Genomic DNA, 16,607 nt, shown 5'->3' on the forward strand with positions numbered 1-16,607 from the left:
TGCCTACATAATAGGAGTTCAGAGGTCTTTTTCACTGCCTATCTGAATTCTCTCACTCTATGAACGTACTGTACAGTAGGCCTAATCCTGTAGTCAACCTCTATATGCAACACCCATTGAAGTCAATAGGATTTCTGGGAATGCAGCAGCTATAAGACTGTCTATGTACTCATATGCAATATGCATCAAGTATGGATAAACTATTACACAACCGTTTACTTGTACAGTTTATTATACCTGTCTTAGACAGCCTGCCTGTGCTTTTGCTGCTTCCAGAGCTATCTCCTCTTGTCAAAACCGAAATCCCACTGAAGCTGCTGGCTTTGGTTACAGCTGGCTTCAGATTGCGGATGGAACTATCAGAGTCCGTGCTGCTCCAGGGACGGGGTTCGGAGTACTTCAGCTCATTCTCAGTACTGCTTTGATGGCTGTTGGCTGATCTTCCTGATGCTTCCTTATTGACTCTGTAATTTATAAACTAAGCTTTAAACACACATCCCCATTGCAAAATAAGATATAAATATGAAGGTGAAATGCATGCAGAACAGTTGGGGATTTAAAATAACGCAATAAATACCTAAATATCTGCCGTCTTTGCTGTGTACTATTAGTTTCCTCCTCCAGGATTCTGTTGACATTTTTAATAAAATAGCTTAATATTTATTAGTAAAATTTAAATAGGAATTAAATTTTAATTGTGAAAGTTCTTACCTTTTTTCAATAAGATAATTCTCTTGGGAACATAGGGACTAAGGAAAAAAGTACAGAATAAAAATTAGTATTAATGATTCCTAGAGGTCCTAGTCAAGATGAGGTGCTATTGTTCTACGCATGGTTTATGTATACAGTGCTAGCCTCTGCTCTACTAAACTTGCAGTCTGAAAAAACATGTCCCAATTCTCAGTCTATTTTTTTCTACATAGGTTTTAGGATGACTCTCACTGTCCACTACAAAACTGTCTCAGAAGTTGAGCTGTTGTCTATGCAAAACATTTCCCATTGGGGTGGCTGGGGGTGAGAATCTTATCTACTGTACATTAAACATAATGGAAAAAAGACCTGGAAAACTGCAGCAAAATCAATTCCATTTTCCCTGTACCATTTTGCCTTCAATTCCTTTTTGTGATTGTTCCTCAAAGATTATGAAAGAAAGTTAAGGGGGGTGACTCTAAGGTACAATCATGACACTCTATAAGAGGGTAAGACCAATGTTCGCTTGGCACAGCTATCCTCGTAACTAGAGTAAATCACTCCAAGTATAGCTACAGCTTCCCTACCTGCAAAACTTCCTCAGCTGAAAACTGTTTAGTTTGGCCCCCAATCCAGAATCAGAATCAGCTATATTGGAAAAAAACTTTGCTTCTATCACCATAAGTTACATCTACACAAGGACCTTCAGCTGACTACTGTGTTGGTCACAAGTTATACCTCTTCATAGGTGGGGCCCCACACCAACCTAACTTTACTTCCAAAATTGTGCAGTGTACACCTGAACTGGCTTACCTGCAATACTGTTTCTCTGAAAATACTATCTGACTGGATTTCTGGCCTTAAGCTGATAAAAAAAAATAGTCTGCTATCTCAAAAGGCCTTCTGACACTGCCAAGTTTATCACACTGCCTCACTCTGCATCAGATAAACCCTAGGACTTATCTCAAGACAAATGAAAGGCCCATAAACACCAATCTCTTCAGAGATATAGATGATTCAAAGTACACCAAAGCTGTAGGAGCAAAGACACCGGTTATCTGTAAACTTGTACAGCAAAACTGAAAAACCTACCAGGGACAAGGGCAAGCAATTAATGGTGACCCATACATTTTTTCTTTAAAGGATTTCTGCTTTTTGCAGCTTTAGAAATATTTCTGTGTGCAAAGTTCAAAAGACTTGTCAGTTGCAGTAAAATGTAACCAAAGATTTAATGAATCCAAACATATCAGGTGAACTAGATTAATAGCAGCAAATAACAGCAAAAACAATGATTCAAGTCATCATTGGTAGGGTTGGAAGGGACCTGAGCAGATCATCAAGTCACAGAAATTCATTCCAAAGCTTTAGGCAGACAAGGTCCCAAAGCTTTACTAATTCTTGAGAAATACTATACAGGTTTTAGGGGGCTTTTTGTTTTGTTTTTTGCTTCTTCTAGATATAAAGCAGATCTAAAATAATGTTTTTCATACCAGCAAAATATTAGTCCTGCTGGTTTTCTTTTTAAAATCAGACCAATTCTTTTCTTTTTTTTCCCCCAATAACTAGGAGGAGTTAAAAACAGTCATTTTATCCAACTGTTTTATGTGACATATAGGATAAATAAGTCTTAATGTCAAACAGTTTTGAAGCATCAAAAATCTGTATCATCTGCTTCATATCTCATATTTGCCAAACTCACTAGTTTTTGGATCATCCACAAAGTCTTTCTGGAAAAATCAATTTGACAATACCCGAATTTAATTCCTCGATGGAAAATTACTGAAAAATGGAAGGGTGCAAAGTACAAATAACAATTTAAGGATAGAAATATGCTTTAATTATTCAAAAATATGCATTAATTATTCCCACAAAAATATTAAAAAATTAAACAGAATTTTACCACTATGGTTCAATGCGAACGAAAACCAAACATGTTAAGGTATGGAAACTCACAATTATGCCATTTTAGTTCTGTTCTGTAATTGCAATTATAATAATGATCAGTTCATTTCAGTGAGGTTTTTTGGGTCCCTGGTTAGATTAAAATGATTTTAATACATTTTTTTCCTTCATATTTCTACCCACCTCCTAGAAATCGCACTAGCTCTGAGCATAGGGCTTAGACAGACATTTAATTTATCCAGGGAGAGTCCCTAATCTTTCAGGAGAAACCATAAGTGTACAGAAGTTCATATTTTTTCTCCCAGAGCAAAAGCGGACATCTGGAATAAAAATAACTCAGAAGCAGAGTGAAGTGGCTTCCCAAAGTAGGAGACAGAAATTCTGTACAGGTAGCCCGTGTGCTTTGCTGCTTTTTCCTCCCCATTCCATAGTGGGAGTGAGAGCATTCATGAGTCCCAGTTAAGCTGGGAGCAGAACATGCCCCTCTGGTGCCTCCAAATGGAAAAGCCCACTGCTGAAGCACTTAGGGGTAGTGTTCTGCTCCTGGCTTGTTCCCTGCCTGAATCACACTGCCGCATTTGGGGGCCACGACACATACAAGCATACTCCCTGTCCAGCCACAGCTGAGGTGTAGCACAGCATGGAGGAAGGGAAAAGCTGGAGAACTCCTCTGTGCACAGCACAGACCATGCCACACACCTTCGCTGGCCCTGGGGATCCCTGCCCTCATTAACTTAATAAAAAGCCTGCAAAGCTGTCTGGGCTGTGTGCTCTAGGGAGCCCAGCATTCACACTGTAGGCTCTTTACTTCTGTCTGAACTTCTGTACAGGTCAGTTTTTCTTGCAGGAAACGAAATCTAGAAGAGCTGTCTTGGATGATTTGAATATGTATACACAGCCACTGTTCCAGTATGGAGCTTTTTAGGTGGTTCTGGATGGAAACCAAAGGGAATCAGATAGACAAACTGACTAGTGCCACAAAACAACAAATACCCATAGTGTAACAACGGGTAGGCCAATGGGCCTAACAGTGGGAGGCAGGGGCACCAGAATGGAGTTAAGTGAGTGCCTCATCATCCCATTCCCCATGCCATGCCATTCCCTGCCATGGCTCTGGTTCTGGTAGCAATGACGGCAGCACAGCAGCACTGATGATGCATGATGTAGGAGCAGTGGAGAGGAGATATAGCTTCTCTTTTTTTGCTGCCAGAAGTCATTGTTTAAATAGTTACTCAACACAGGTGCTGATGGCAAAAAAAAGATAAGACTTCCTCCCACGGAAGGAAACCTTTAGCTGCTTCCCCCAAGCAGCTACCACCCAGGGCTCAGTACTGGCCAGTTATGCCTCTACAAATATCCCACAACATTAGGGAAATTTGTCTGCATCTCATACTAGAAGCTTGAGACTTAGTATCCAACCAATGTAGCAAGAGGGGTGTTTTTGTTTGTTTGTATGTTTTTTTAAATAAAAGAACAACCTCTCCTTGACTCAAACTGTTACTAACCAATTAGTTATTTTTAAATCTTATGAGTGTAGAAGAGTAAGATGTAATCAATAAGAATCACTATAGTCAGGCTGTTAAAAAACGCGCTATTTATCTGAAAAGTTAAACATCTTTTCCATCTCCCCACACCAGTCAATTATTAATAGTGTGAAATGCTTATGGACTATTAAGAGAAAATCAAAACTTCAGGTATCTATTTAATCAATATGGAAACATTTTGATGACTATTCAGTTCAAATATATATTTTGAAATATTAAGATTATGCCAAAAAACAAATGCCAAGATAAAGTCAAAATTATCTAAGTTCTGTTCCTTTGTACTGAACAGCAATTCACAAAACAGGAATATTCTGTTTTCATGGCAGGGTATCTTTTGATTTTATTTTGATCAGATATAAAAAGCAGGTAAAACAAACATGTACTTACCTTACAACAATTGTGGTTCTTTAATATCTGCTGTCAATATATATTCTGCTATTGGTAAACTTTATATCCTATACACTCAGGTTTGGATTCTTTTTGCCAGCAGTATTCATTAGGACTACACCTGCAACCCAAGTGTCCTAGTGTCTCCCATACAAAGGCATAATCAGTGAGGCAAGGCCCCAACCATCCCTCAGTTTCTTTGCCAGTGCAGAATCCAGGTGTTCTAAAACATTAATAGCAGTGGGGAAGGAGGATAGGTCATGGAATAGACATGGATAGCACATCTTGCCAGCACACATGACTTACAGTGACTGTAAGGGAAGAACCAATATATATTCCATTGCTGGAGATGCATGAGCAGTTCCTTAAACCACAAGAGTCTATGCAAACAGTAAATGGAAGAGAAATGTCCAATATAACCATAAGACTTTAGTGCTTCTGCTCAGAGCTAATTTCAGAATGAATGTATGCACTGAACTTCAAGCTTCTACCCTGCGCATTTCCATTAGTGAAACACTTTTCATGGAAGCCACAACAGCTGGCTGAGGCACAGGGACATGGGAATAATCCTCAATGAAGGACCTAAGCCATTCCTGAACATAACTTCAGGCAGATATGACTGTCAGACTTGCATTATATGTGCATAAGCTGAAAAAAACAAAAAAACAAAAAAAGAACTTGAGGGATATCTTGAACAGCTTGTATTACCTCGGAAGGATAGCACCAGAAGTGCAGGTAAGGGGGAAGCTTAACTTGTCCTTCATTGAAATGCAGCTTGTAAAATAAAATAAGTAAAATTGAGTTGAGATGGCCATAGATTATATTCAGCAAAAAAATTAGGGGCAACCTAAAGTTGTCCCTGTCCCTAAGAAATAAAGCATGGAGTTCTTGCCCTGAAACTTGAATGATTTCCACCATTAAGACAACAATTTTGTTACAACAAAGATTGCCTTAATGGACAAATAAAAAAAGAAACAAATAGCTATACACTCAAAGTTTTTCTGCATGGCCTCTGTTTTGACCCCAGGAACGGTGCTGAGACGCATGCTATGTTCACAAAACAGGTATATAAATCACTAATAAGACCAGCTATGAAGCAGAATCTGTCCTGGGACAGAAATACCTTTGCCATCGAACATCCTGGAACTGCTGCTACAAAAATCTATCCTTTTGAAATTCATATGGAGTTTCCTTATCTGGTTCTAACTCCTAAGGAATCAAGCAAATGGAGTCTGTATGGAGCCTGTTACCTGTGATAGAGACTTTTTGCAAATGAGCTAGTTGCTTAGGTACAGATAAGTCTTTGGCAATGACAGATCAAATGGCAGAACTCTGGATTGCTAACCCAGAATTTTAAGTACCTCCTATGTTTGCTATATGAAAATAAAACATAGATAATGCTGAGAGCTGTGTACAAGTCCTATGAACCTAGAGACGGACTTATGGAGGCCAGAGTTACTGTCTTGAAACTGAATCCATGGAAAAAGAAATTCAGCTAAAATAACAAGCTCTCATGGGAGTGGGTTCCAGAAAATGGCTGGAAATCAAGTGGAATCAAGCCCAACTGGCTCCAAAATGGCCTCATTTATGGGCATTATGAGGTTTCTTAATATGAACATGTACAGGAAATCATGCAATTTTTCTGGAACAACTTCCTTTGGAATCTACAGCATGTCCCCCATCCTATGTAATAACATACTTGATGCTAAAGGCTGAAATTGTGAGATTGGCAGTTTGTAGCATCTTGTCAGAGTGTCTAAGCTGCTTATAGTGCTCCCTGTTTCTTGGCAGAGAGGAAAATCTAGTTGTTGGCTGACTGCCTGGCTGGTTGTGAGCCCCATGATGCCCAAAAAAGCCAAGGAAGCTGGTGTAAGTATGATGGTATGACCTATGAAGAAAGTAGTAAGGGAGTTTTTAAAATCCTGCTCTTGGATAATTGTAGTAAGGCTTAGTATTTATGAGGTATGGGGATTAAGTGGCCTGACCATAGCTAGCACATCTATCTTATTGAGCATGAAATGGTGTCACCTCCCTGTTGTTACCTAAACTCGAGAAGCAGAAAGAGTGCTCCTCCTCTAGGCATGAGCCATGTGCGAGGGAGTGGTAGGTAAACCCTCAGTACATTTATTTAACTAGTACTGCTAAGTGTCAAAGGAGGAATACAACTTGTCCAGAAAACATGTTGAGTAAAATCTGGCTTCTGCTGAAGTCAACAGACCAAGATCCAAGTGGAAAGTACAAAATGAAAAATTTTTGACCACTGACAGTAGCAGCGACTCTGGTGCCAAAAGAATGTTGAAGTTTTCAGTTAGTACAAAAAGCTTAGTAACTAGATACAGGAAGCATATGAATCAATGGCAAAGGCTCAAAGACTGCTTTAGGTGATGATACTGGAATTGGAAAAAGTTGGAACCACATGATATATGACTTTTCAAAGGAGCTGTACTCAAGGTACAGTGATGAGCACTTGTGTATATACTAACTGAACACTTCTGGGGCTTTGAATTAGCTTAAAAGCACTATAACAGGATTTCTGCTTTTTAGTGCTAAGACTCTGGAATGAGCTCCCAAGTGAGGTGGTACTCTCTCCTACCTTGGGGGTCCTCAAGAGGTTGGACAGATATTTGGCTGGGGTGATATGACCCTGGCACCTGTTCCTGCCTGGGGTAGGGGGTCGGACCTGATGATCTGTTTAGGTCCCTTCCAACCATAAGCACTATGATGCTCAAGAAGGTGAAACTAGCTCTATGCCCATGAGGGAGTGGTGCTCCTTGCTCCACAATTTCTGCTCTGTCATGAAGATTAGACTTGCATTTCAGAATTTAAAAAATCCTAATCTGAACAAGTATTTAAAGATACTTAAAACAACAGAAAGTGATCTACATAATCAAGAAAAGGATACCACCCTGACATGTAGCCATAGCAGTAAGAAAGAACTTGAGGATGTTTGGGGTCACTCTCTCATTTAATACCTCAAGTGGGAGGCACAAGGACACTCATGGTATGTCTGCACCCTTCTGTGGTGCTCTTAGGGTAGGACACTCAAGCATCTCTCATCCATTAATACATACTCATGTGGGCACTTCCAAGACCTCCAGCAAGCCTGAGAGCAGCTCAAAAAATGCCCCCTCGGAGCAGCCACTCCACCACATGTCAAGGTTTCCTTCTTGAGAGTGCAATGGAAGCAGTACAGACTTTTTGACATGGCATGGGCATGGCCCTAATGGACACTGCAGACCTAAAAAAATCCAAGCTGGAGTATATGGGCTGCAAGCATACCAACACTGGCTATACAGAGACATGTGCTCAAAGAACTCTTCTGAGTATTTTTAGTTTAACTATTGTTTCTTATATTCAGGTAAACACTTTCTAATGAGACACGACAGAGAAAGTGAATATATAAAAGCTAAGAGAGACAAATATAGAGCTAAAAGCAGTAGACTGTTTGTGTGTTGGTAGATAATATGTATGAATATAAATGCATTTCAAAATATCTGGATGCAGTAAAATTTATCTCCTAAAGTTAGTAATGTGGAATTAATGCCACTCTAGGAGAGATTAAGATACTTTTCTGTCCCCTGCATCTTTATAATGTTCCTCAAACATCATCGAGAACTATTAACTAAATCATAGTTGCAGAATCTTCATTGTTTGATAATGTACAAGTGAGACACAGACCAACTGATTTTTAGATCCATGACAGAATCCACAGCACCAGGAATAAAAATATCATATTGCAACTTGAAAACTAGGCAAATTTGATATGGAATTAAGACACAATAGTGAAACCTGGTAATCTACTTCATACAGTTACTTGTCAGATTAAAACCTTTAATGCACTGCTTGTCCAAATTCCACAAATTTTGTATCAGGAGGAGGGAAGAGACTACACAGAAATAGGAGAAAATTGGAAGCAAGTACTCTGTGAGCCTGTTCCAGATCCTGTTAAAGTAAACTAAGTTCCCCATAATTTAAATTGCCTTTAGATTATGCCTTTTGTACACTACCAAACAATACTTTCAGCAAGATTGTGCCCCTTGCACAAAGAAGGAAAGCAATACCATATGAAAAAATATTTATAAACAAATTCTGAACTGTGTGTACATGTATTTTTGAAGTGGTTAGGCTGAAATAAAAGGTTCCTTGGATAAGTAGGCCATTGAGCTTTCCTCTTCATTTAATACCTACATCTTGTGCAAATATTCGTTCTCTAGCTCTCTGGTACTCTTCTTCGCGTTCTTCTATGGATTTGCTTCTTCTGTCATCTTTTAATCGTATTCGCATCTAAATTAAATAAGCGATTAAGTACCAATTTCTACAGGAGAGTAGTATGAATTTGTAATCAAGGCATCTATTTAAAAAATAATTAAAATTTCTTATATTTACCTGGTTATCATCTTTGTCTAAACTTGAGTTATCTCTCTTAAGGATGTACCGTTTCTGAAAATCTTCACTTTTCTCATCCTTTATATGCTCACAAAACTTCTGATCAGGTCTAGAACAGTATTTAGAAAGAAAAAGTTGTCTTTGAGACAGATTGCAAGTAATTCATACATTCATATACAGTATATGCACTTACACATTTAAAGAGGATACACTGATACCAAAGGAAACAGACTTGTCAAAAACAGTACTGCTTATATCAAGTATTTTATCCCGACTGAAATGATAGGTTTCAGTAAAAATGTATTGTCCTGTTAATTCAAAAAGTTACCTAAATCCTCCCATACACTTGCTGCCATGCAGCATACCAAATCAGCTCCTCCTTCAAAGCACATATTCAATTTCCAAAGAAAGGAGTCAAGCAAACAGATACCACTGAGAACTCAGAAGTTCCCCCATGAATCCACAGCAGTAGCCACACAAAGGACCTCAGGCATTCATGAGATTGAGTGTTAAAGCAGTTAGACAAAAACACCTGCAAACTCATTTCAAGGTGTACCAGAGGATAGGAGATGGGAGTGATGGAACACACACAAACCTTTAAAACAAAAGCAGAAGGAAACTAAATGATAAAGTCACTGAGACAGCCAGGATTTCACAAGAACATAACCAGAAGTCAGATTTAGAGTAAAAAAAAAAACAAAAAAAACCAAACAAACAAAAAAAAAAAAAACCACCACAATCAGTTTCATGAAAAGATCATGGGACTTTCTCCAAACTGTTGTTTCCAAAACCACTGTCTACCTATAAGGCCAATTTTAACAACTTACACCCCAATCTGTTCTCAGACAACTGAAAATAATGCGACTATCCAAGGGTATAAACATTATATATTTGTATAATCTGTATTTCCTTCTTCATTTATTATGTGGGGCATTTGTATAAAATCTGGATCTATTTTTTTCTGTAAAAAGTTAACCGTGGTACTTTTAATGAAACCTAACTAATGATTACTGGATGCCCAAACATAATTAGCAGGCATTTCCGAGAACCTTTAGACTGTCTTACCTCTTTCTTTTAAAGGTCCCTGAATTTATTGCCCTGCCATCACCAACTTCCCACTCCACTGAGACGTCCCAGTGTGCACTGGGTTGTTGATGTCAGTAACATCACTGATCGGCGCTGGAGCAGGGAATCTGCCTATGAGGAAAAGGCAAGTTCGGTTTTATTCAATATGGAGCAGATCTCCTCCAAGGCTTCCTTTCTAAATTCTTATTTTATATCCCATGTGATTTAAAATAAGAATACTGAAAACATTAAAGAATCATTCTATTGTCTATAGGTTAAATGAAATGCCTGCTAATTAGTAATTATGTTTATGAGGGCTTCTAGAGGCCATTTGTAAGACGGGGTATATTTTTTGGGGGTTGTTTCATGTTTGGGTAGGTTTATTGTTGTTGTTTTGGGAGGAGGAAGGGGGGCTGGAAAGGATAAAAATATTTGGTTTCAAAATGAATAAAAAGAGTTAATCTGTGAATGCTACTTATTCCCTACCTGAAATTATCACACTCTTTAGCCTCGGGTATCAGACTTGGTAGGTATATAGATGAGATACACCAACTTAGAATTCAAAGCTAAAGCAAAAGCCTTCAAATAGATGCTCTGAAAATACTAAACAGCCACCAAAAAATTGGCACATCTTGAAATTTATTTACTTTTCATTTTCACAGTGCTTTAAAGATACTGACTAATAATAAAACCAAATGCCTCCATTTGTTGGTTTTCCAGATTACAAAATTGAGGACCAAATCAGAGGTACTCCATGGGACTAGAATTCAGGACATCCAGTTTCCTAGCATGCCTTGCTCAACAATCAAGTTTCACTAAAATGTATTGGATAATTAAAGCAATGAACTATAACATGGAAAGAAATACAGGCTTCCTACAGCTATGGTCTAAGGAAAAATTTAGCCCTTCATATTTCTGAGAAAAAGACAGAGACAGAGAAAGCATGTGAATATAGACAAGTATGTGTGAAAACAGGTAAGTTATCTGAATTAAGCAGCTGGGTGAATTGTAGAGATCGCATGTTCCCATGTTACCCATGTCCTATCCACCATGAAGATGCAGACCGTAGTAGGTTGTCAATCTGGTTGCTACTGTCTACCCAAACGATGCTCCCTTTTATGTCACATGCATACCTCTTTTGTAGAGCACGTTAGGACCTGTCTCTTTGGGGAAGACAATCCTATTAATTACTAAACACCAATCTTTAGGTTGAAAGGTACCATATTAAAGTAAGATTGAAAGTTTTTTCAAAATTGTCCAACTGTTCTTTATACTTGGATTCTTAAATTCTGATGGCAATCAGGAAACTATGATTTTAATACAATTCATCTCTAGTTTCTGTCTTTAAACAGCCAAGACAAAATTCATACAAGAGACAGAAATACAAGTAGTAACAAAGTAAACAGAGAAGGTTCAAGCCAGCGTGCCACCAATCAAGATCTGGTGCTCATTTTTTTGAGACTATCTAGAACGTATGTGTGCATACGTCTGGTGCCCGTTTCCTTTGGGAATGCATCCAAAATTAGTGTGCATATATTTAGAGTGTAAGAGAAATAACTGATATAAATTCATATTGAAATGCAAGGAATTACCCCATGGTGGGACTCAGCCAGGACTACAATCAGTACTCTCAAGTCACAAGGAGTTAGGGTTTTATACAAAGCTCTGTAAGTGAAGCAGTTCATATTCCACATTACATCTGGAGTATGAAGATCTACCTGGCACCACCACTTGCTTGAGCAAGCCCCAAGAGTTGAACTGATGTAGGTTGTTATCATTGTCTGAACTCCATTGCCTGTCAAACCCATGTATTAAAATGGAAGATTTTTTTTCAAAAACAACTGTACTTACATTCTTGTACTGCTAGTTTTATTTATTATGACTGACTTCCCACTCTGGTCCACGTTGTGCTCCAATCCAAAGTAAGCAGCTACTCTGTGTAATAGCATCCTATGGTAAGAGGTCATTGGAGGGAATTTCTTTCGTGGAATTCTGAAAGAAAAAAATATTGGTTTTACAAAACAACAAGAATGATTTTGAATATTTTTTTCTTTAAAAGAATGCAGCACTTACTCATTATTACCAATGAAATCTAAAATTTCCTGTTCTAATTTCAGCAGCATCATTCTGTCCCTGAAAATAAGAACATACAACACATCTCATAAATAAGATTCTTCAACAACTGCAAATGTATGAAAGGCAAAAAAAAACCCACATAGGTTTGTTCAAATAAGGACCAGGTAACAATGGCAAATTAGCAGCAGGATCACAAAACGTCTCTGCATTTGTAAGCATTTCAGAACAGGTATTTTCAGAGGCCAAATGTTTACTATCTTCTACTGAGCTACATTCTACTGGACCAACTAAGTGACAATGTGTTCTCTTGTCATGAAGGAAGCAGAAGACAAACATCCTTTTCAATGTCATTAACCACCAGGGTCAGAAGAAATTACGGTGGATGAGATGGTGCTCTCAGGCAAAAGGAAACTACTATCATGGTAGTTGTTCTGCTCCAGAAGGACTCTCAAATGGTTCCAGATCTTGATTTGTGAATGGTGCTATAGCCTGCTATACTCCCAGGGAGCCGGCTGCACTGGCGTGAAACTTACCACGATGGGTCTGGGCGAGCAGCACGTTTCTGGTGTGCTGGGGAAGAGGGTTCAGGGAAAACCCAGGAAATAGGCAGGGCCTGAGGGCATGAGAACACATGCCCCAAGGAGCCTGCACCGATTGGTCCAGAGAGAGAACCAAGTAGTTTAAAAGAGCATGCGGAAGAAAGGCCTGGTGTTTGGTGTCCCCCAGAGTGGGAACAACCCCATGAGACCAGGAGCTGTGAAGACTAAAGGAGGAAGAGATCCCAGCCAGACAAACCCTCATGAGCCACTAAGACCCTGATGAACCACAAGTGAGGATTACCCACAACTCCCCAAAGAGATAAGTAAAAGCAGATGGCGGGGTAGTGTGGGTTCTCCCAGCAAATACTTAGAGCTGGGACCAAACAGGAGATATCCCCCATGGGATGGCTGGCAGGGACTGGCTGGGAAGAGGGAGAGTATGGATCTGCTGAAAGGAATGGAGTTGAGGGAAACTGAGGCGGCCAGAGCAAAGAAGGGATTTATTTGCACGCTGCACCTGAGTGAAGAAAAGCAGGGCATGAGCCAGATGGTGACAGCCTGAGCCATCAAAACAGGGAAGAAACAAGAGGGATTTTTTTGTGTGTGAAGGAATTGGAAGCATTGGGGGCTGGGAATAAGAAATTCCCTTTGAATTTACTTTCCCCATGTAAATGAAGAACAGCTGAGGAGAAGGATTCCCCAAGGATTTGATTTATAGTTAAACAGAGCTCTATATCCTCCACCTGGGGTCTTCAAGGAGATTAAGTCTGTAAGGCCTGAAGTAAGGCCAAGAAGAGACAGGGAAGAGTTAAATAAGTTGATACAAGGATAATTGTAGAAATTTTGAGTTCATGAAGGAAGGCACAGAGACAATAAGAGAGAGAAGCGAAGTGAAGTGAAGTGCAGCCCAGGAATAGCACAACTAGCTAAGCTAAGGAGAGATTCAGCTAGAGGAAGCAGATGTCAAGAAGCTGTAAAATAAACTTTGGCAGAACCTGAGAAGAGACTTTCCTGGGCATCCACCACTCTAAACCAATACCGAGTATCTACCATCAGCCTGAGAGGACAGGGGCAGGGTGAAGGGAAGGTAGAGCCCTGCACAAGACCAGTGACCCTGCCAGACTGACCTCTTCTCAAAGATGGAAGAGAACAGTGCCACATGACGGCATTTAAAGCATGATTATATATTAGATTTAGTAAAATGTGACTTTTGAATATCTTCACTATTTTTTAAACTATAGAACTTTGTTCTCAATTAAAGAAATGTCAACATTAAATCAATCCAAAATATTTCATTCAATTTACCTGGGATTATTTTTTAATGTATTTACTAAAAATTCATGTAGATCTATGCCAGTTGAATCTGTATATTCTTGACTGGAATCTAAAAGAAATATATAATACAACACTGTTAAACAAAATAAATATTGATTCTTTCACACATATTGCTCTCACTCTGTAAAAATACATACAAAATAATAATTAAAATTAGGAATCAGATAAATGGAATAGATGCATAATTATCCCCTTCATTAACTGATCAAGACATCATCCCCAAATACATCTTCCAAGAGCCAAATAAGACACAACTAAAGTTTCAGTCCTCAGGTTCAAAGTGTAGTTAAAACTAAATATTATCAGTTAACAAACTTTCCAGCATTACACAATTGCTGCAGATGCTAGCCAATGCTTTACATAGTAACAATTTACCCTTAAAAAGATTCATGATTTGTACTGTTAGAAACTTTCATTCTCCATGCCTCTCCTTCAGTGGAACTACACATTAAGAAGAGATCTTCTTCAAGAAGTTTGAAGTATCACCTCAAGGAATAGGATGTTTGAGATTACCTAGCCCACTTTCTGGCTATGCTGTCAAACTCATCCCCCCACTTCAGGCGGGACTGGACCACTGGGCTTCTTGTGGGCTGAATCCGGATGTGGTGGCAGCAGCAGGCAAGTGAGTGATGGCAGTGGCAAAGCAAGTGGTGGCACAGGGGTTAACACAGTTGTTGCTCACCCCCACTGCCAACACACATTGTCAATGGAGAGCTCTGTGCCCTGTATTTCAGCAGCAGGCCTCATCCCTACTTGCATCACTGCCAAATTCCTGGCACCTCTGCAAGCCCCACCGGCCAAATGACCTAGTTCTGTGCACCAGATCCAACCTGCAGGCTGTAAGTCTGACATCCCTGCTCTGTTAGACCACGGGGTAGTCTTTGTGACTCAGTAGTTGCCACACAAAGCACTTCTAATGCTCCAAGGGTTTGTGCAGACACCCATTATATTCTGTTCCAATCATAAAGCCTAAATTACCAAGTACAGAGTGGCACAGATTTTTTTTTTTTTTTTTTTTAAACTTAGAGTCCTAGCTGCCCCAAACCTTTTAGTGATCAGTTAGGGAAGCCTCAACTGCCAGTGCCTGAGTGACAGAAAGGAGAAGGTTAACAGACAAAAGTTCATGGAAAATGGGTCCAATACCAGCCCTTCTGTTTGAAGTAGTAGTAGAGGTCAGGACCATCATCTCTTTGGTGGTGAAGACTTGGCACATGAAAGAGTTCTCTGCTCATCCAGGTAAGAGCTGAAACCTGAGTTTTCCTGGAAGGACTCCAGACACTCTGAAGACATGTGAGTAACAGCACTTTCACCAGCATAGGAGACTGTTTATGTAGGCAATCTGTGTGATTTGTTGCCCCTCTGCATGCTCCCAACACACACTGGGGGGTAACAATGGAACCAAGGACAGTCAGAAGTGCTTAGAGCACTTAGTCCAGTCTGGTTCTTAAATCTGAAAACCAGAAGGCAGGCTGCAAGGGGCATTTATGATAAAACTTTTATCAAAAGTTGAAAAATGCAGTATGCTTAATTTTTATTCCTTTGCCATGTATGCATAATTAGTAGTTTAAGTGAATAACAATATCATAACCATGATCATTACTGGGAAACTGGCCCCTAAAATTAGACACCTTGTCATTTTCAGCACCCTCAGTTTGGAGAATGTTTAGCTATCATGGGACATCTTGAGCTGGACCTAAAACAGCTATCTCCACTATTTCAGGATTCTCTTCCTTCAGATCCGCATTAACATTTTCGAGAGAATCGTTTTATGATCTGTTTTGGAAATATTCTCACAATAATGGGTGAGTGAACTGGGATAGTTTAAAGGAAGAACCCTCCCCCCTTTTTTCTTTTTGTTTAAGAAATTCCTAAACACAGTGTAGTTAATTCAAAGTGTTTGGATTAACATTTCTGTGCAATTTACTGAAACAAAACCTGTTTTTTAGCTTCTCCGATTCACTCACGAGCTAATGCATGTATACAAAGTTTTGCTACTTAAAAAAGTGCCCAAGCCATCAACAAGGACAAATTTCTATTATTTATTTGTCATGTCTTCTCTAGTTATAGACTACTGGGTTTTGGCAAACTGAAAAAAAAATTAATTTAACGCTGAGATTATTTTTCCTCCTGCTATTCCATCTCCTCCACCTTCAGTCCACAGACCCTAGACTTCTTTTTCATCCTTGGTACTACCAAAACAAAACATTACCCATCACTATTTTCCACACAAAGTAGGACATAATCTCAGCCCAAGCTCATGGGAGCTCAAGGGCGACTCTTTTATATTGTCCTAGTTCAGTCAACTATCCAGAAGGGTAAAGTCAAGTAGAGGGTCCAGGGAACTGAGACATTGGCTTCGTAAGCCTCCATGTCAACCTGTGTATTAGGACAGAAACTGCATGAAACTATCCTGAGGATCAGAAACCTCCTCAAAAAGGATTCTTCCCTCCAAAAAGCCTCTCTCTAATATTCTTCATTCATTTCATATAAATGATTTAAGTTTATACTGTGCTAGCATGTTGGGAGGTTAAAATTAAATAATTTAGGTAATGAATTGCCCTATTCTCTACTGTGCATGCATATCACCTTGTTAATACTGGGATTCTGGCAATCAATAACCTTAAAACATTTTTTTAACCAAATACAAATAGTAATACTGGGCACACAAAAAAACCCCAAAACC

At 39.2% G+C, this 16,607-nt stretch overlaps 1 protein-coding gene across 9 annotated transcripts in view; it reads right to left on the reverse strand.

The window, feature by feature from the left end:
• The window catches only part of R3HDM1 (R3H domain containing 1), a 188,774-nt gene that overhangs the window by 95,050 nt on the left and 77,117 nt on the right, over positions 1–16,607 (reverse strand). For 8 of the 9 annotated variants that reach the window (XM_019522483.1, XM_019522481.1, XM_019522489.1 and 5 more), the window contains 8 exons: positions 13,895–13,973; positions 12,048–12,107; positions 11,826–11,966; positions 8,910–9,018; positions 8,712–8,807; positions 712–749; positions 578–628; positions 238–464 (listed from right to left, as the gene is read on the reverse strand). In XM_019522483.1, coding sequence (XP_019378028.1) covers positions 238–464; positions 578–628; positions 712–749; positions 8,712–8,807; positions 8,910–9,018; positions 11,826–11,966; positions 12,048–12,107; positions 13,895–13,973 — 801 coding nt within the window. The remainder of the gene's footprint in view (positions 1–237; positions 465–577; positions 629–711; positions 750–8,711; positions 8,808–8,909; positions 9,019–11,825; positions 11,967–12,047; positions 12,108–13,894; positions 13,974–16,607) is intronic. The other variant, XM_019522485.1, reaches the window with a different exon arrangement.

Source organism: Gavialis gangeticus, unplaced genomic scaffold, assembly GCF_001723915.1.
Source record: "Gavialis gangeticus isolate Ggan-Ray unplaced genomic scaffold, GavGan_comp1, whole genome shotgun sequence".
In the NCBI taxonomy this organism is placed as follows: domain Eukaryota; kingdom Metazoa; phylum Chordata; order Crocodylia; family Gavialidae; genus Gavialis; species Gavialis gangeticus.